Source organism: Limulus polyphemus, unplaced genomic scaffold (assembly GCF_000517525.1).
Source record: "Limulus polyphemus unplaced genomic scaffold, Limulus_polyphemus-2.1.2 Scaffold1544, whole genome shotgun sequence".
In the NCBI taxonomy this organism is placed as follows: domain Eukaryota; kingdom Metazoa; phylum Arthropoda; class Merostomata; order Xiphosura; family Limulidae; genus Limulus; species Limulus polyphemus.
Window position 1 is genome coordinate 185,543 of NW_013667154.1, and position 22,046 is coordinate 207,588.

Below are 22,046 nucleotides of genomic sequence, written 5' to 3' on the forward strand. Positions count from 1 at the left end.
ACTATAAACAACACATATATATATATATATATATATATATATATATATACAAGATTAATATTAATGTATCATTATACAGTAACATATCCCTGCTATTTTGTAAAATACTTCTTAGTACACATTTTATAATGTATAGCTATAATTTTCCTATACTGAAAATGTATTTCCAATAGGTACTTCCTTCCACTCACAAGATTAGCTATTCTCATACACTGTTGTCCTCTATATGCAAACTTTTTTCTTTATGTATGCCATAAGCCTTCTGCTCCCCCACTGTTGGAATCAAATGATTTCAATATGTCTCTCATGCAAAGCATCATGCATCACTTCTCCACCAATAGGAGCATGACATACATGATGCATGTCATTCCATCTATATGCCTCTACAGCACTATCACTTCGAAGATTGACAGAAGACGTAAGCACCAGGGGAAAGTGGGGAAGAAGGGTGTGACGTGTGAGTAGAGGGAAGTACCAATCGGAAATACATTTTCAGTGTAGGAAAATTATAACTTCCCTCTATTCACAAGATTAGATAGAATCCCACATTGATTAGGTGGAGGGACCAGTGTGAAGGAATGACAGAAATACCCCCCAAATCATCAGAAGGTTACCCCTGAAAATGAGAGAGTCAAATCCAAAGATCTGATGAGGGGAACCACACCACTTTTGACCAGGTATACCCTTTACTCATCCATGAAGCATGTAGGAGATAAGGGCAGAAAAAGAGAGAAGCAATCCAAGTTGAAGAGAACTGAGGTACGATAGTGATCCTAACCATGAAATATATATATGGAACTTAATCCCACAAGGTATGAAAGTGGGTAAATCAATGGATGTGCCCCTCAGTGTAGAATGGCTGGAGCTTGACGGACCATAGTCGATAAGTCAACTACATCCAAAACCCATGCCACTGGGAACCGACATCCATGTGGGGGTAGCATGAGGATGATACTGTCTTCACTTCAAGTTCAAGAGATTGGAGGTAACCTAGAACCACTCCAACTCCAGAACAAGACACGTGTTAGCTTTGATATATCAATTTAGGGCCCTGACATCCGATATGGAAAAAATGTCTATTAAATATAAATCAGCTCCCCACAACAACGAAATCAATTGGAACCATCCAAAAGCAATAACATCCTCCCATTAAGATACACGAGGGATATCAAAAATGACAGAACCATAACAATTTCCCTTACGTCTGTTGTGGCCCAAGACACAGGAGTATAATCTAGGGAGGAAATTAGACAACCACAAACATGTGTGAGGACTTATGTTGATTGGTTCTACTCTAAATCCAAAACCCAGCCACGGGGTACTAACACCTACACAGAGGTAGAATGAGGGCTCTGAATCGAAGGGGTGAACTGCAATTTGATGTCTCACTCCTTAGTGATTGTATAATGCATAGTGGAGAATATCACACCCATAGAACATAGGTGAGAATGCATTGGAGAGTATCGAGGAACAGCATCACCTGAGACAGTGCAATGGGTGACCTTGAAACCCTATTTTGAAAGCAGACCATACTGACTTATTCAATACAAGGCATAGCAGGTATGGGCAGCTATACCCTTCTGCTTTACCCATGCAGTCCATGGGTGGTACAGTCCAGAATGGGCAAGTTTATGAAGCAATTACATCACAAGGTTATTCACCTGGAAGCGATCTTGTGGATCACCTCATCTCAATTTAAAGCATGATTGAACATGACAGAGCACGAAGATGGTGAGCAAAAGCTCTGACGATCTGATAGAAAACATAAGGGGCAGAAGCAAGCCCTAAGGGTAGGGCAAAAAAATGGTAAACCACCCCATGATGCAGGAACTGAAGTTACGGACGAGACTGTGTTGAGGCAAGTATGTGGAGATAGCATTGGCAATGTCCATCTTGGTCATTCATACATCCAGAGAAAAATCCCACCATAGTGTGAGAAATGACTCTAAGATAAAATGGGGCAGTTGAATGAATAAATTGAGTTGGGACAAATTGATCACAGGCCTCCAGTCCCAGGTTTTCTTGGGAACAAGAAAGAGTCTGGAATAAAAACATGGTGAAGTATTTAGAACAGGTTTGATGGCCTGCTGAGACAGTAGGTACTGAACTGCCTCCAACAGATGCTGGTCGGTCATTGGATCCTGAGGTGGAAGGAAGAAAGCTGGTATGGGAGAAATAGGAGGTGAGGAACGAAACAGGATCACAAATCCTTCCAACAAAATCTGAAGAACCCAATGATCCTTGATGAAAGGATGCCATATGAAGAAAATCAGCAAGTCGAGCATCTGCTGGGTAGTCACTGATAATGTTGGCGACATGATATCCATCATCGAAGAAAACAACGAGACGAGGCACCCCGAACAGTAGGGACAGGTAAGGATTGGGAAGGAGAAGGATGGGAAACTGTAGCAGGTGCCATATTGGGCTCTAACTGAGACAAACAGGCAACAAGTTGTTGTACTGATGCAACTTGTGACTCCAAGGACTTAGGGATCATGTAAAATACATAATGCCAAAAACGTAGAACCATACATCAATTCCTAAGATAAGATGCTGGGAAATGGATGCGAGTTAAGGTCGCATCACAACCTAGAAGATCACAACAACAGAGAAACCACATATGCAAAGCCATAGCCAAAGACAACAAATGAGCCAATGTGGAGGAAAGAAGGGGAAGGATGTCACCAGAAAACTCCTCAGAATTTTAGTGGAGAGCTTCAGAGAGGGGATGGATGGTAAAGAGATACTGTAAAAGAATTTTGATGGTAAGACGAAGATGGGAAAAGGTGAGGCATGTTAATCCTATCACTTAATTGTGAGTCAAATTGGTCAGCATGTACCTGAATATCTGGGCAGGACAGAAAAAACCAAATAGGGATGTGAATATTGGGCATGTAGTAAGGAAGGAAATAGGGGCAAGGGATGCAGTTCATAAGAAGTAGGAGCAATGGATAAAACATTACATACCTGAGAAACCAAATCCAAAAAGACCATAGTAGGCCTGACTGACTCCTCAGGAGGGACATGAGAGGGCACGATAAAATCAGGAGGTGGAAATTGGCGATCCAATCCTCATCAGCCTGAACAGGCTCGGCATGTTTGGAAGGAAGTGGGGAGAGGTCCAGAGATAGAGATTGACCCATGTAACATTCAATCTCCCTGCCAATAAATGCTGATAAGTCTCCCACTAGGTCGCCCGCATCCGAGGCCTGTGAAATAGCGCTAGTCGCAGGTGTGACTCCTGAAGTGGTAACACGAACTTCGGAATTCATATCAAGAAGTGTCAATCAAAATAGAAATTATTAATAATAATGTGATTGTAATAAATTGGGATTAAATTAAAGTGAAGAAACAGTCTTAATACACTTGGAAGTAATGTAAGTGAAAACCACTTTGGTAGAATACTAAAACTAGTATACATGAAACTTGAAACAAACAAATGGAACACACCCAAGCACAAGTGCTGCCAAACGAGAGAAGATAGTTTGGTAGAGGCATATAGAGGGAGTCACATGCATCATGTATATCATGCTCCTATTATTGGAGAAGTAACGCATGATGATTTGCATGAGAGACATGTTGGAATCATTTGATTCCAATTGGGAGGTGTAGAAGACTTGTGGCATACGTAAAGATAAAAGTTTGCATATAGAGGTCAGTACTGGAGGGAAGTACCATACTGGAATAAATATTTGTTTGTCACTCTAATTAGATTTTCTAACAAACATCAATGTAAGTGAAAAAAGCCAATAAGTGTAACAAAACAACAACTGTGATTTGAGCTTCAACCCAAAACCTATGGCTAAGAAAGCCAATGCTTTATTCAACTGAGCTATCTAAGAGTACAAGCCATCCTTGTCTCCCCTCACTCATAAAGATTTTGAACTTTAAGTATGAAACGTATTACTACTTTGTGTTATTGTAATCAGACAATTAGTTATTTGACTGACCATTACCCAACCAAGAGTATAACTAGACTACCATATATATTTTTTATTATTACAATATATAATTAATATTATGAATCAATGAAAGTACACTTTCTGACAAACATTATTGTAAGTGAAAAGAAACTCCCATCCTGGAAAGAAAGAGCTGGTGTAAATTATATAATGTGTATGTTTTACACTGGTAAAGATGTTTCCCATATGAGACTTTCAAAGAAAAGTCAAGATAGCATTAATGAACCATGATGATTTTTGTTTGTAAATACTGAGTTACTTCTATTTTAGCATTTAGAGAAAAGTTTAGATTAATAAATTGGAAAATGGGAAATCTATATATGGTGTCCCCCAGTGGAGAACACACCCACCAATATACCTGTAGAAGAAGGGACCAATTTGTAGGGATAACCTGGTTGGATCAAGATAAGCAATTGACCACCAGATTCATAACACCAAGAACACAACACTCCATGATCATCATGGGTTCAGTAAAGAAGATCCAGAGTCTGAAAACACAGATATTTGGATTTGGTTCCCTATTGCTTTGTGATAAATCCAATGGCAGTGGAATGGTCAGAATGAACCATAACTGTCCGTCCTCTAAGGAGTGGGAGGAAATTATACAGAGCCTGACAAAGTGCCAAAAGTTCCAGGATAGTGAAAATGGAGAGTAACCTTCTCAATGGGCCATTGATTAAGAATCTCTTGGGAATCGAGGAAAGTCCCCTAACCCACAAAGAAAGCATGAGAAACAAATGAGACTCTAGCCAAGGTGGAGGAATGGAAACCCCTATTGTGGTTAGTTCCCTGTTGAGCCACCAAGCAAGGTTGGCCCTGATCCCAAGGGGAAGGGTAATTGGATCATGGGAGAAATGCCATTGGTCAAGAAGTGTCTACTGAAAGGAATGTATGAGAGCTCGACCAAAAGGAATGAGAACTTCCAAGGAAACCCACATCCCCAAAAGAGAGAGGACTCTTTGCACAATGAGAAAAGGAGAAAGTAGGGCCACTAAGACTACCTGCTTCTTACCTCCAAGCCAAAGTGGAAAAGCAGGGCTGACTAAGATGGGAATTGAAGAGAAAACCCCAATAGAATAAGATATTGAGTGGGGTTAAGAATGGACTTATCCTACTGGAACAGAAAACCCTTCTTGATCAGCTTCTTGAAGAAGTAAGCAAGCGTGATTGACTGACTGGGCACTGGAAGATGTGAGCAGGATCCAGTCATCCATAAAAAGGAGTCTGAAGACCCAACAAGTGAAAATGAAGGGCAAAAAAGCATATCACTCGACAAAACATATGAAGCCAAATAAGAACTGAACAGCAGTGCCCAGAACTGGAAGACACAACCCTTGCGGGCAAACAGAAATAAAACGACAAGACACCGGAGCAGTTGGAATATGAAGATAGGAATCCATCATAACAATTTGGTCATCCAGATTCCTGGAGAAAAAAAATTCAAAGTGAAAAGTAGGGCTCCATGGTGAAGAGAGGTGGCTCCAGATAATAGTACAACCTAGACAGATCTCCAATCTCCTGTCTATCGAGGGACAATAGTTAGATGGGAGTAAAACCCCAGTTGAGTGATGACCACCCATTTGACAGCTCCTTTCTGTAGCAGGTCTTGAACAGACCAGGCAAGATGACTGGAAGAGGTATGATTCCGAGGAGGAGGGAAGGAGAACTGGGAAGTGGATAAAAAGGGGGAGCAAAACTAAAGGCAGAAACCTTCGGACAGAACCTGTAGAACCCACGGAATTGTCGTAAAGTGTAGTCAAAAAGACACATAAACTAAACATACTTAGAGAAAGCACTCATTACTAATGAACTAACAAAACCTAGAAATTTTTAAACTTTACAAAGTACATAAAAATAATGAACTTGCAAAACTATGAAACTCGACCTAAAACATAAAACAATAAGCAACACCTAAGTACAAAACCACTAAAGGAACTTAGAAGATAAAAGATACGTAAATATCACACTTATAAGTCCACTCAAAGAACCGATAAGATAAAGGACACAAAAGTAAAACCTACTCTGAAGAACATGAGAATAAAGACATCCAGTTAACAATAACAAACATTTGACTCAAATATAATCCCCAATTAGATGTGAATAATAGTGAAGAAAAAGGAACAAACTAACTAACATAAACAGTGAAAGGAAGTATACATTATGAAACAACACATCAACAAAATTGGCCGCAGTTACAATTACTCAAATAGTAACTATGCTTGGTGGAGAGTAGTCACATGATCAGCACATGTTCTGATATGGTGCAAAACTGATGGGGGTATGAAGACTGGTGTGCTATAGCAAAATATTTTTAGCAATGCTTAGAGAGCAGATCGGAATCAAGATACTCTTGAGTGAGAGGAGGTAGTACCGTTTCAGAACTTTTGAATTACTGTATCTATATTTTAACTGTTACAACAAGTCAAATTTGCCACTTTAATTATAATTTGATATTTGAAATAATTATATGTATAAAAACATAAAACTACGTACAACAATAGTAACTAGCAGTTTATTTAACTAGTCAAATAATATACAAATATACATTTTATACACACACAGACATACACATCGACCAAAATGCAACCTTAATGAATGGCTGTTTAACTTTTCTTTTGTTAATTACCCTCTATTACATTGCATATCTTCAGTTTCCACACGTACAAATACTGAAATGCAAAAGTGTAACGATAACTTGAAAATTTTTCTATCAGTTAGATTCTAATTATAACCTAAATAGTGATAGGGTAATGAATAAAATAATAAAGTTAATCAGGAATAAAATATTGAGTAAATGAAGAATAAAAACTGCATTCAAAATTAATAGGTTATTCTCTAATATTTTTCTCATTTAAGATACTACAAATAGTTGTTGTTAGAAAATACCAGCCACAGGCAATTAACACTTGTACATTACTACATCTCTCCAAGTTAAGCTCCCTGCTTTTTTAATCAACAGCAGCTGAATAAATACTAGAGAAATGTGCAACCTACAGTTTATGTACTTGAAAGTAATAGGCAAGAATATTTTGACCTTCCCATACAAATATATTCCAATCCTACTAACAATATTTAAGTAACACGTACACTCAATTATTACATAAATAGTATAAAAAAACATGTTTCCAGCTTCTTTATGTAATATCTGGCTGTGGTATGTGAATGGCAGGGGGATTAAAGGAGGTCTCTAACTGTTGTGCTGATACTGTTCATGGGTGCTTTCCATGTGTTGTAACTTTGTATGACATGAGCTAATGGATCCCAAAAGTCTAATTTTGTGTTTCATAAATGGGTTTATGCAAGTTAGGACCAAGTACCATATCAGATGGGTCCCTGGGCACAAAAAGTATTAATTTCATATATGTCACAAGTAATCTTTTAGGAGTTTGGACTGAGACAAGTTAGGCAAGCCCTTAGGACAGCTGTAGTATGTCCGTGCATGCAACAGCACATTTGCTTGTCATGCATGACTTACAAACTATAAACACATGATTTTTATAGTATTTTGGCACTTGTGTATAAAGTTAAAATCATAAATAATATTCAACGTGTACAACGTTACACTCCTGAGGATGACGTTGTAATGTCGAAACATGTAGAGTCGTCAACTTTTTGAAGGCCATAGATGGGCCTAAATAAAATGTTTTTTTAACTGTGTACCAGTTTAACGTTGAATATTATTTATGATTTTCACATGATTTTTGTCTGAGCATAAGTGCAAAATGTGCATATACAGTAACAAGCATATAATCATTTAGAGAAGTTGTAATCAAATCTATCACAGGAACATGATGCATATAGTATTGGTGGAAGTATAATGTAGAAGAAGTAAGCCCTGGTAGAAATACTAATCTCTGCATCTCAAAAACCTTTTGTACTATCTTATCTTGGTGCAACTGGCCATGATTTCAGCCTATAGGATGACAATATCTATATCCACAATCCTAAACTTGTATACACACATTTCAAAGGACTGGACTTTAATCCCACTGAGAAGTTCTTGGAAGAGACATCACAACCCATCAAGTAATACCAGATGTTTAAGATACTTTGGAAACAGTTTTATCTAAGATTTCATATTAATTCATGGGCTATCCTAGCTGCACTTATACCACCCTTATGAAATTCTGTAGGACAATATTTTTAATATATTTAATTCACATAGATTCTGAATTTAAATGTTTGAAGTTAACATTTTCCTACACCAAAAATGTATTTCTGATAGATACTAACTCATCTCACATAATAGCTTTCCTTGATTATTACTACCCTCTATATGTGCAATTTTTGCTTGCTACTAGCCTTGATACTCCCACCTACCTCCACATGTTTTGACATGGTACAGCTGTACTGTAGCATGCAAATAATCATGCAACAACCCTCCACCAATAGAAGTACAACACACCCTCCTAGTGCAGCTAACTACCTCTGTGCTGTAGAACCCAATTTTCATTTCGAGCCACTAGTCACCATGAAAATAATGTTTTTGTTACTTATGCAATACTTGAAATATATCATCTTTTATTCATATGCACAAATATAACTAATCAAGTATTCATAAGTGAACCAATACTATTCAAAAGTATAATGAAATTTAACATTTTACAATCAGTACTATGCTCAAATCTCACCATGCTCTTTTAGCAGCATGTTTCAATAATTTGTGTTTAAAGTCATACCAAAATAGTCTAGATCTTTACAACCCTAGAAAATTTCCTGTAAATCTTGACTTTCAGACTTCTTTACAGATTGAAATTCTTGAATTTTTTTTAAATAATTGTACAAGAGACAGGTGTTGATATCTATTCCCTTATGATGTGTCAGTTACAGTTTTATTGTTTACAGAATTACAATCTGTTATACTTATGGTAAAGAATAACTTTTCAAAAAATTTCAATAAATAAGTAAACTAAATAAATGTCACTTCAGGTTATAAGTTAAATAATACACAGGGAAACCAACCTGGATTTTCAAAGTAGCTATGTGGTGATGAGGGAAAAATGGAAAAAAGACATAGAAAAACTGATTTATGGAGCTTTGTAGAGAGTTATAATTTTCCTGTACTGAAAATGTATTTCCGATCAGTACTTACCTCCTTTCACAAGATTAGCTATTCTTGTTCAGTATTGCCCTCTATATGCAAACTTTTCTTTACGCATTCCACAAGCCTTGCATTCCCCCCCTGTTGGAATTAGTATATTCAAACATATCTCTTATGCAAATCACTATGCGTCATCTCTTAACCCTATCTCAACGGGTCACACGTCAAAGGTCATGTCATCACGTTTGTTGACTTGCATTCAAAATTTATTGAACTACTATTTTATGAATCTATGTCAATAAGTTTGGTATCAAATTTTAGATTATAATTCAAATTTTAGTATTATAAATTGGTTAATTTCTTAATTTAAAAGTAAATATTAAAAAAAACAGGTAAACATCGATTTTTGTGTGTCACATGGTATGTTGAATGCAGCACTGGTTCACATTAGATGTTTGTGATGTCAAAATACAAAATATACAGTTTCGTATGAATTAGGAACTCAAACTACTGATACTGACCAGCTAGAATATAAAATAAGAGCTTCTTATCTTTTCTATTTCCTAAGAAATTGCTCCTGTACTGAATCAAACACAGTGGCCCCTCTGCCCACTTTTCATTTTTGGAAATGGTCCCTTATATACACTTACTTCTATGTATGACATGAATAACCAATCAAAAGTTCAGAATGTCCCCTAGTGGTTTGTGCAGCCATTTTGACATGTTATTGTGCTAATTTCATTCTTTTCACACAAGATTTCAAACGATGATGCAAGTCTTTAGTGAGCTTGAAATTTCATATTTTTTTACAACCAAATACAGCTTAGTTACTATGCTTGATAGCTTATGGTATTGATATAGTAATTTATGATTTTTTGGTTAATTAAAAATGTATATATAAAAACCTAAAAAATTCTTTTTACATCCTCCACGTAGGAAATTTCATAAGGCTTAGCAACCTACAAAAAGACGGCAAACGAATACAAAGGTCGTAACTAGATGAGATAATTGTTTGCTTTACTTTATTTACTATTCTATGTTTTAAAAAAATAAGTTTTAAGAGCTTATTTGCAAATAGAAATAATGTATATAGATATATAATGCATAATAGTTGAAATGTGACTGTGTTTTACAAAGTACTAGTTCACTGAAACACAGCCAAGACAGGTCACTTTGTAAAGATTAAAGGTCAGTTATATATTATTGGATACAGTAACACGAGTGCACGTGCACTGCATCATTGGAACTTCTGTATTGTTAGCCAGGCACATTTGGAAGGTCAATATAATAACAATAATAAATATATTTAAATGTATAATGTTATGAGATTTAAGCTATTTAGACTAAAATTTTGTGTTTGCGTGTTATAATTTGTAGTCATTCTAGAATGAAAAAATCATAATTTATATTTTTTTTTCCTAATTTTTTTATTGAGGTTACGAAATTGGTCATATCAAACCAACTCGTACAAAAATATGCTAGCAAAAATAACAAATAAAATATAGTTTTTTTAAACAAAAAATTTTATAATTATCTGGAGATTATAAAGATTTCGCATGTGAAATTTGAAAATGTTCTAATGCATTAAAATATTTTTAATCTCAAAATCAAAATTGCTTTGCATGTTGGTTAGTCAACATTTTGAAAGAAAAAGGTTTTCGAGAAAATCTTTAATTAAAGAATCTTAACACTTAATTTAAAAACGTGATATTTTGTGTACTAAAACCTTGTAATGTTTACCAATAACATACAAAATTTTGTAAAGATATGCTTACATTATGAAAAATCATAGTATAATTACTCTCATGGATACTTTTGTGGTTATGAGCTGGGTGGATTCCACCCAGCCTGTAATGGAAAGGTTAACCAATAGTAGCATGACATGTTCGCATGTGACTCTCTCTACACTCCTTTACCGAACCTTCACTTCGAAGTTTGGCAAAAGGTATAAGCACTGGAAAAGTGGGAAGGAAGGGTGATAAGTGTGAATAGAGGGAAGTACTTATCAGAAATATATTTTCAGTATGGGAAAATTATAACTTCCAATTCGGTACTTCCCTCCACTCACAAGATTAGCTAGAATCCCACATTGAAAAGAAGGAGGGAACGAAAGAAGTATCCCTGAAAGTGTCCAAAGGATACCCCTGACAATGAGAGATATAGATCCAAAGATCAGATAAGGAGAACCACATCACTTCTGAGCCAGGTATACTCTTTGCTCATGTGTAGGTTATGTAATATACAAGGGTGGAAACTGTGAAGTGTAGAGTGGATAGGGTGTGGCGGACCATACTCGGTAAGCCAACTACATTAAAACCTCCTCTTGGGTACCGACATCCACACGAGGGGAGGATATGAATCATACCATCTTCACCTCAAACCCAAGAACTGGAGATTAAGACCCACACTGATATCTGAGTATGCCATGAGGATCATCACTGATCTATCAATCTGGGAATTGACATCCGGTAACGACTCCCCAAACCATGGCACAGGCCAGCACCATCCAAAAGCAATAATATTCCCGTAAGAACAGAATGAGGGATTGTTAAGGATAGTACTGGAAGAATCCTACATACTCCCGCTGTGACCAAAGACACAGACGGAGCAATTGGGGAAGGAAGATGGACAAACCTGTACTCATGTAAGGACTTATGTTGATTGGTTCACTCTAATCTAAACCCTCTACACTGGGAACCTACTTGCACACAAAGGTAGGATGAGATCTCCCAATCAAAGGGGTGAACTGCAATTGCAACGGCTCAGCTCCAGTGTTTATGTAGAGTGCATAAGGAGGCCATGTCATCCAGTAAGGTGATGGCTCAACTCCCTTCATTGTGTAAATAGTATTAGGAAGCCACATCAATCAGGAAGGTGACAGCTCAATTCCAGTGAGTGTGTAATAAGTATCAGGAGGCCACGTCAACCAAAAGGTGACGGTTCAACTCCAGTGGTTGTATAAATGGCGTCAGGAGGCCACATCATCCAGTAAGAAGATGGCTCAACTTCAGTGAGTGTGTAATAAGTATCAGGAGGCCACATCATCCAGTAAGAAGATGGCTCAACTTCAGTGAGTGTGTAATAAGTATCAGGAGGCCACATCAACTAGAAGGTGACAGTTCAACTCGAGATGTTGTATAAGTGTTAGTAGGAGGCCACATCATCTGTGAAGGTGATGCCTCGACTCCAGTGGTTGTATAAATGGTGTCAGGAGGCCACATCATCCAGTAAGGAGATGGCTCAACTCCAGTGAGTGTGTAATAAGTATCAAGAGGCCACGTTAACCAGAAGGTGACGGTTCAACTCCAGATGTTGTATAAATGGTGTCAGGAGGCCATGCCAACCAGCAAGGTGATGGCTCAACTCCTCTGGAAGCTACACCAGCAAAACACCACTGCCTTACTCTCAACTGAATGGTTCTAATCATTTCCATGTGGAACACATTCAGGAGGGTGACTTTATGGTTAACTACCCCATAACACGAGGGAAGGAGGGCGACAGTGCAGAGGAGAGCTCAGAGGAATGTCATCAATGGAGACAGATCAATGGGTGACCACGAAACCTTATTTGAAAAGTAAACCATACTGAGTTATTCACTTGAGGCATGGCAAGGATGGGCAGCAATCCCCATGGGTGGTACGGTCCAGAACGGGCATGTTTATGAAGCAACTTATCATGAGGTAATTAACTGTCAAGCAATCTTGTGGACCACCCCATCTTGATGGTGAGTGTGTGAGCCATGGACAAGAGAGCATGAGTCAACATGGCTGACAGTGCAGATTTAGAGTTAAAGAATACCTGGTCAGGCAACCACTCGCCACAGAGCGAGATCCATAAAATGAGAAATGAAGCAAGGGCCCCTGAAAGGAAAAGTATTAATATAAACTTATCCAGTCAAAGTTGCACTAAATCGGGAAAAATGGGCACAAGTGGAAGGCAGGAACCCGACAAAGAAAAAACAACAATATAGATTAAATAAAGGGAGATAAATGTATGAGGTGTAGTCCACATGCCTTCTGAAGAATTTCCTCTGACAATGAAGATGAGATTCCAGAGAAAAGATAAGGTGTCAAATTTGATGAGAAAACACCTGGAAGAAAGTATGGGAAGTCATTGTAAGAGAGGAATCACCCAATCAAAACAAAAGCCAAACCTAATTGGTGAGGGTGAGAGGAGAAACATCACAGAGGATGGTAAGCATGGAATACAGAAATGGGAGGAGCACCACAGATGGAAGCTGTATGGGCAATACAACATTGAAGAGCACCCACAGGACATTTGTTTATTTTTTTAAACATGAATGGTGTTATATTCTACATTAACTGATGGTAATAGATGAAACGTGATGTGGTTGACTAATCTATCACTTGAGTTTGAACAAAGCACATTTCAAAACTTTAACAAAAACTCAAATCAAGAGGTTATTATAAACACCAGCTTATTCCACCTCCGACATATAATAGCCAAACTAGCCTAAAACAAGTTCCTGTGTGTAATGCCATCACTGACTACAAATCTACTGATATCACAGCACACATGCACTGTATTTATAAAAAAAAGTTGTAATAGGCACATGTATTTGTACATCATGGTATTTATTAAAAAAACCTACATTATCAATCATTTTCTGTATTACTATGGTGCCTGAAGTTAACTTCCACACAATTTGTAAATATTTTTTCCTTTGGTTTCATATTAAGCATATTACTATACAATAAGATAGTTCTTTCAAATATTATTAGAATAAAATAGATGAATTAGTAGCACAAGCCAGTCATGAAATATTATGTGTGTTATAATACATGGAAAGGGGTTCATGTCTAATTTGTTAGACCACTTTATCAACTTTAAAAATTATACATGCCATACACATTAATTATGGATTAAAAAATAAAAAGTACTTGGAATGTTGAACATAAGAACAAATGGACACACATTTTTTTTTTTATCTTCATCTCGATTATACTGTTCGAACATTTTTTATTATCTTTACTTCTTTGTAAAATCTAGAAATTAGTAACATCCTAATGTTTTTAGAGTGTTTAGTGAAAAGAATCTTCATGACATCCAAAGAATATTTTTTCTTATACTACAATATCTCTTGTAACTATTTCTTAGTAGAGTTGATATAAAATTATTTTTACTTACTTGAACACATGAAAATAACATTACGAGCAAATGCATTGTTGACTTCAATGAATGCTTTTTGCAGAACAGATTCTAAGTCCATACTATTCCTGCTCAGCCAATGAAGAATATGTTGCTCCATGTGCTGACTACAAAAATCAGCACATGTTGTTCCACCATGACCATCAAAAACAGCAAAATATAACAAGTTTGGTTGAAGTTCTTTGATACTGTCAAGAGAAAATCATCTAAGAGAAACCTGTTTTCACACAATAAAACAAGATTACACGATATTACAGAATGTCAGTTGAAAGACTAAACAGTAAATGCTCAGTAAAAAAAAGTATATTTGATGTAATACAATGACAGTAAGCCAATAACAATTGTAACAAATTTGTTGTCATGTACTTATTTTTAATATGAACGTTGTTTAGATTAAGTTTATATTTAGAAACATACATAGCTTATACTGTTAGATAGGTATTGCTAAACTCCCACCTATTGTCCAAAATTGTAGAAGATTCTTGAGAGTAAGAATCAACAATATATCTATATATGTAAATGCTTTAACCAGTATTGTTACGTAAGACTGAAGTTTCTAGAAAACCTTCCCACGGCTATAAATATAATCATCACAACACACCAAAGTGAGTGTCTATTATTAGTTCGCTATAATCAGTGTGCTATAAAATTTTCAAAAGCTATAACTGTGATTTTTATAACACTTATCAATTGGAAAACTTAAGATATTTGACCAGGAATATTTTTAAATTTCGAACGTTACAAATCATTGAATTTCAGTGAATTCTCATTGGACATTAGTAATTTTACGAAGACATATAAATTAATCGTGGAAAAATCTAGTGTGTGTGGCCAAGGACAAAGCTAGCTAGCTTCCCAGTTGATCGTATCTACATCAACTCGTAATTAACTCACTAATCGTGGATCCTCGATAAGATATCAAGGAGGTTACAGACTAGAAAGAAAACTTTATATTGTTTGTAAGTTTGTGAAACTTTTGTTTATGAATATTTGTTTGTGATAACTATTTGTAATAACTGTTATTGTAAATTATATTGTTGTATATATATTAAAACGTATTTGTGTTAAAAAAGAAAACTGTGTGTATCAATCTTGTTGGCCAATATTGCAAACTGACTATATATTGGCATTTATTTAAATACTAAATCCAAAGTACAATTTAATTACTCAATTTAAATTATCAGTTAACTTGGCTTTGAACTATTTGAAATTCTAATATGTAACGTAATACAATTTAAATCACATCTTTCTTAACTTTCATTACATGAGTTTCTTGTAAGAATATGTAATAGCATTTCAAACCTGCACACTTTTTATAGTGTACACTACTGCTGACAAGGCCTTTGGCCTATACCAAAGCTCATAAGGTTAGGAGGATTACAACACAAAGCTTCAGCTAAAATATTATTAATATCAATAACAAGTTTACAGGTGTATAATGTATAAGCTGATATAGCATAATATGTTGATTGATAGTTGGTGTGATTAAACTTCAGAAGTAACAGCTAATAATAATTTCAATCATGTCTTTCTTAGTTAGCATTGTATGGCTTTCAACTTAAATGGGTGTTAGCACTGCTAAGAACTAAAGACTATAGCACTATTTTTTTTAAATTTACATACTTAAGTCTACAATTATACAAATTGTAGGATGCTGCAATGGTTTTTAGTTTGTACTATAGTTTAAATTCAGGGTAGAAAATAATCCTCTGAACTTAAATACTTTCACCAATTGGTAAGGGGAGCCTACTAGGAACAATGTTATTTTAGATTTTTAATTTCCAATACAAAAATGGCTGACAGGGTGAAGACTGGGAAACATTTGGGTGAAGTGACAATTGCTCAATTAGGTTTGATGTCTTACAGTGTATGGAGTTCAGGAATAATGATAATTCATTTACAAATTAAAACAAAAACAGATTCTGAAGTGATGTGGCATGAATTGTCTATTGTGAATAAGACAACTAAATTAATTGGAGATGCTGATCAAATGTCCAGACTGGTTATTACACAAAAATATTTTTCACATCAGACTTATTAATCTGTAAAATGTTATTTTCTTCCACATTAAAGTTTCTATTAACACACATGTATTGTATGAAACTTAAAATACATCTGCATCAAATGTATAACATATCCTTCTTTACAATACTACTAGTAAAGGAATATTTATTTATCATTACTGAATCTAAGTCAGTCTGGAGCTTAAAAAACATCAGCATTAGTATCATTATCAGCTGGGACAGTACTGCACGAAACCAGTAAATAAGTATCTAATCAAAACCACCTTAGGTGTAAAAAAGGTACGGCCAAAAAAGGATTGAGCATGTGACTTAAAGGAATGAAATCAAAATTAACGACCAAAGTGGTCGCTATAGTTACAGCATTAATAATAACTTTACAACAAATATTCATTAACTAATGTATTTCTTAATCGACTGCCTTGAAATTTGGTGTGTGAAGTAAGGGTTCAGTAGAGCACATCCACTGAAAATATGTGATAGTTTGGATTAACACAGTCTGAGCTAAAAAAAGTGGAAAATAGCTGAACTATTACTCCTGTTAATAACACACAGTGTGTCCGATAGATTATCTTGGCCACACGACACACTACTGTGTGTCTTAATAGGCCAAACAATCAATCAATTGCATTTGAGATCACACAACTGATCATCAGTTACATCATTTTCATAACAACGAAATGAGTTGGATAAATGGCATTATCTATAACAGTAGTTTTGGTCTTGATATTGCTATAATTTAAAAACTTTTATTATCCTTCAATTGCATTGAGAAGTGTATATATGCATGTGAATTTGCATTATATACACACACATATATATATATAATTAAATGTAATTTTATGAATAGAAAGAAAGAGAGAAAATAAAATTCCAGCCACAAAATAAACATCCAACAATGAAGCACAAATAATAAGGTGAGTCATTATGTAACATGCCCTGGTTTTTTTTGAGGTAACAATGGGAGTAAGACCCAAATTACATTGGGAATCCAACATCTGTCCAGTTCAACCTCAACTTTGCCAGCCTCATATGCTTAAAAGAGATAGAGAAAAAAAGAGAAAAAAAAAAGGAGCAGATGTGGGTGCTCTAGCCCATAATGTCCCACATCTTTACCACTTTTCACTGTCTGCAGCCAGATGTGGGTAGGTTATTGTTAACAAAAAATATAAATAAATAAAGTAATACCAATAATAAGAAAGAAATAATTAGAATAAAAGACATCAATAGGGGAGACAGCAAAACTGTCCTTGAAGTTAGCATTCCAGCCCCTAATATGATGGTTGGACATAAATACCAAGATGTTAAGGAATTACTATACTTAGCGCGGCCTAAGTTATTAGTATAGCTCCCATCCTGTACCCTTTGATGCTGCTATCTAGATCTCCAATGATTCTAAAGAGATCCACAAAGTAGCAGGTCTTATATAGGGAAATCATTTCTTTTATCATAAATATTACTATAATTATTATCTAATATCTAAAACTAAATAATGTGCTTGCAGTAAATAATAATATTAATAACATCAAAAACATATTCAGTTTTTACATATATAATAATTATATTCATTTTGATAAGCACATTTATATATAAAAAGTAGGTATATCAATGAGTTTTAATTATTCAAGCTATGTTGCTCACTTATGTCTTTATCATCACCAAAATAAACTTATAAATAATTTTCCAAATCTGGAATTATTTTCCTTAACATAAAGATATATTGATGATTCAATTAGTATTAATAATCCAGTGATAAGTAATTATATTAGTAACATTTATCTACAGTTCTACAGATCGAGAACACTTCTATACAAGATACTGAAGCACATTATTCAGATATTAAGATAATTAATAAGTATAATAATATCAATATTTATGATGAAAGAAATGATTTCACATTTCAAATTTCTGGACTTCCCTCTCCAAACAGTAATGTACCAACAAATATCAGACAGAGTATTATACATTCACAGCTTTCTAAGTATTGTAAAATTTGTAGCAATGTACAGTCCTTAATATCTAATATTAATATGTTAAAACATAAATTGATTATTAATGGATTTGATGAGAAAACTTGAATTAAATGTTTTAAATCACTTTACAACACATACAAAAAGTATTTATATACATTTGAAAACAGTAATTTAAAAAACTTGTACACAATAAAAACTAATTCCTAACATTTATTGTAAGGGAAATAATTGGAATTACCTATTTGGACATTTAATATCTTATATAGGTGGATGAATGTGGTAGCATCACCTTCCCTGTATAAGACCTGCTACTATGTGGATCTCTTTACAACTGCTGAAGATCCAGATAGCAGCATGCAAGGGTGGAGGAAAGAAGCTATACTAATAATTTAAGTTGGGCTTAGTAGAATAATGTCCAAACAACTTGGTATTTGTGTCCAACGATCATATTATGGGCTGGAATGTTAACTTTAAAGACACTTTTGCTGTCTCCCCCATTGATGTATTGTATTCTAATTATTTCTTTTTTATTACTGTTTATATTTTATCTATTTCTTTTTCATGAGCAACTACCTTTCCACATTTGGCTGCAGACAGCAAAAGGTGGTGAAGATGTGTGATGTTGTGGGCTAGAGCATCCACATCTATTTTTTCTTTCTATTCTTAGCACATGTGTTCAGCAAAGTTGAGGTTAAACTGGATAGTGTGTGCGCCCCCAATGCAATTTGGACCTTAATTCTGCAAATACTTCAAAAAATCAGGGCAAATTCTATAATGACCCACCTTATGACTTGTGCCCTGATGTTTGATATTTGTTTGGTGACTGAAGTTTTTATCTCAACCTGGGTTACTCTTAGCTCAGAAGGAAACAGGGAAAAGCAAAAAGATTCCCAAGTGTCACAGGGATAGGCAGAAATTGGTTATGAGAAAGTGATTAGCCACACAAGTGGTTAATGAGCCAAGAAGTGTAGTGTGACTAGGCAGCAATCACATTGCACTGGACAGACTCTTGGTGCAGAAGGAGGCACACTAGTTATCTGAGGGGTGAACTGCACTACACAGGCAATGTCACCACTACCCTACTTCCAACTAGTACTTTTCACAATCAGTGAGGAACTTTCCGAATCCACCACCACAGTGGCTAGGAACTGGTAAGTAGCATCTGAAGAAGGGAGAAGAATTTGCAGTGGGGAGATCTGGAGAAGCTCCTGGTTCTTCATCAGACACCTGTTGGAAAGATCTTTTATTGGAGTGATTGTGAAACTTCATTTCTAAAAGCCAGCAAGCACAAGCCAAAGAAGTAGGCATACACATCCCTGGTGTTGGTTCTTTCCATGATAGTTCATTGAAGGTACAGTCTGGATCAGGCAACTGAGTAATTATTAATACCAGGAGGATATTTCTAGTGGTCTTGTGGAACACCCCATCTCATAAGAGAGCACTTGATAGAGCCAGAACAGGTAAGTTGAACACTTTCCCTTACCCCTGACTAATTCATATTTTGGAAAAGAAGCATATCCTGGGAGGTAACACCAGCCACCTGGTGGGATCCTTTTAAATGGAAGAGAAAAAGAAAACATACCTATCCATCTCAAAGACATGAAAAATGGCAACCAGGGTGAATTGAAATCCTACAGGAGACAAAACAACCAGATGATGAAGTTAATGAGTGATGAATGTGTGGGGAGTTGTCTACATGCTCACCTGGAGGATTTAGTCTGAGATCCAGAAAAATGAGAAGCAAGAGAGTGAGGTAGGTGATGAATCTGATCCAAAGAAATGTGAACCAATTTCTAAGTATCAATATCCAGGAAAGAATATGCTAACTGGAGGAGTTGACAGACCCATCAAGTAAGGATGGGAGGAGAGAAGTCCATGGAAGAAAAGGTACCTGGGTAGAAACAGGCATTGGCAGGGATCCCGAAAGGGAGAGGTCCATGATAAGTAGCACTGAAGAATCTGAACTGGACGTAGGAGCCGATCTGGGTCTGAATGATCATAGAACGAAGAGAGATAGGAAAGAACATACAATCACCTTTCTGAGTAACTGAAGTCTTAGAAAAGAAAGACCAGTCCAGGTAGGGAGGGTAAATATGTGTAGTGGAAGAGAGTGTAAGAAGCATCAATACCATAGATACTTGAACAAAGGTGACCACGGGTGAAGAGGAGGAAGCAAGTCTTAAGAGAAAGGTGGCATAAAGAGTAAGAAGACCATGACTCAAATGGGGCACAAGTGAGTGTGCAACATCACATAAAGACCCCAGTCAGGGAAGGTAGACTGTGAAAAAGGAAAGATCAGAACAGAATGAAGAGGACAGGAGAAGAAAACACTCTGTGGTAATGGGAAAGGTGAAATGTAGTGAATAATGCTACCTGATTGCCACCAATGGTGGTGACCAACAAACCATGGTCAAAGAGAAAGTAAAAAAGACAAAAGGGTGGTTCATAGTGAGACAGCTGGGAGGATGGGAATAGCGGATGGAGTAATGATGAAACACATGCCACTTACGCTGATAGACAGACAAAGAATATTGCCATATATTAGGAGAATTCGGCCTGAAGTGCAATGGACCAGATAAATTCTACATGTGAACATGTAAGGATGATACTCTTGGATGAAAGAGGGATTTATACGATTGAAGCAATAAAAAGAGGACAATGGTTAGAAGAAGATGAGGTCTGAACATTAAATGAAGAATCAGAGGATACTAAGGGTGAACTGGCCAAAGTAGTGCCACCAATAGGCTGTTTGTTGGGCATTTATTGGTGCAAAGCAACTAGACTATCTGCACCAAACAACCGGTATAAAATCAAAAAGTAAAATTAAATCAAGTTAAAAACTAAACAAGGTTCAAAAACAAAGTAAAAACGTAAATAGAATTAAAAAAGGACCATGGCCCTCAAAAATCTAAAAACACAAGCAAGACATAGGCAATTGTGATTTCAGTCTTACAAAAGCCACATATTGGCAAATCAGTACCAGATAAAAGAAAACAATGAGTAAAAAACTGTGACAAATGCATAGTCTACACAAGACAACTTCCTCCCTTTGATACTTACGAAGACTACATGGCCAAATGACAACAGTAGATTTCATTTCAAAAAGCTTGTTATGAATAAGAACCTTCAGAAAGTCACTCTGGCCCCACATACATGCCTATGACATCCAAATCAGAGTAGAGTGGCAAAGGCATCTGTGAGGGGTGTGCCTTACCAGCCAAGAGAGGTAATCCACCACAAGATTTATAGTTCTTGTACATGATACATGACAAGTGACACAAACTCAATTGGAATGGGCCCAGAAAAAGAGGTCCAATGCCAAAAAGCAAAGAGCCTTGGGTCAGATGCCCCCTTGACAGTTGATGTAAGAAATGACTGTGGAATTGTTGGAACGAATAATGACCAACTGATCCACAGGAAGAGATAGGAAATGGGAACATGCCCAACAAGAAGTGAGAAGTTCAAGCACATTGATATGGAGTGAACTCTTGTCTTGTGTCCAAACACCAGATGTCATGTCGTTGTTCAGAGATGCACTCCAACTCCAAGAGGGAAGCATTGGTGAATAGATTGAGATCCAGTCTGCAGTTTATAAGGGAATGTTGGATGTGTTATTGGTACAATATAGCCACCATAATAAGTTCTCAAGAAGAGAAGAGGTTCACAATTGAGGACAGTGTGTCCCAAAAAGGTTCCACTGGTCTTGCAAGGTCCACTGGAGAAGGTGCCTATGTGCAAGTCCAAAAGGAATGAGTGGATCCAGAGAAGTCAGAGTCCCCTAAAATAAAAGAACATTTTATTCAGGATGAAAATGAGAATCACAAATCTTGGTGACCAAACATTCCATAGCTTGCAGGTGAAGAGGTGAAGGCCAATTCTG

General features: G+C 36.1%; 1 protein-coding gene across 4 annotated transcripts in view; it reads right to left on the bottom strand.

Annotated features, from left to right (window-relative positions):
- Window positions 1-22,046, bottom strand: part of LOC106464027 (protein phosphatase 1K, mitochondrial-like) — a 63,775-nt gene that overhangs the window by 19,544 nt on the left and 22,185 nt on the right. For all 4 annotated transcript variants that reach the window (XM_013924135.2, XM_013924137.2, XM_022391675.1 and 1 more), the window contains exon 3: window positions 14,152-14,360. In XM_013924135.2, the coding sequence (XP_013779589.1) occupies window positions 14,152-14,360 (209 nt within the window). The remainder of the gene's footprint in view (window positions 1-14,151; window positions 14,361-22,046) is intronic.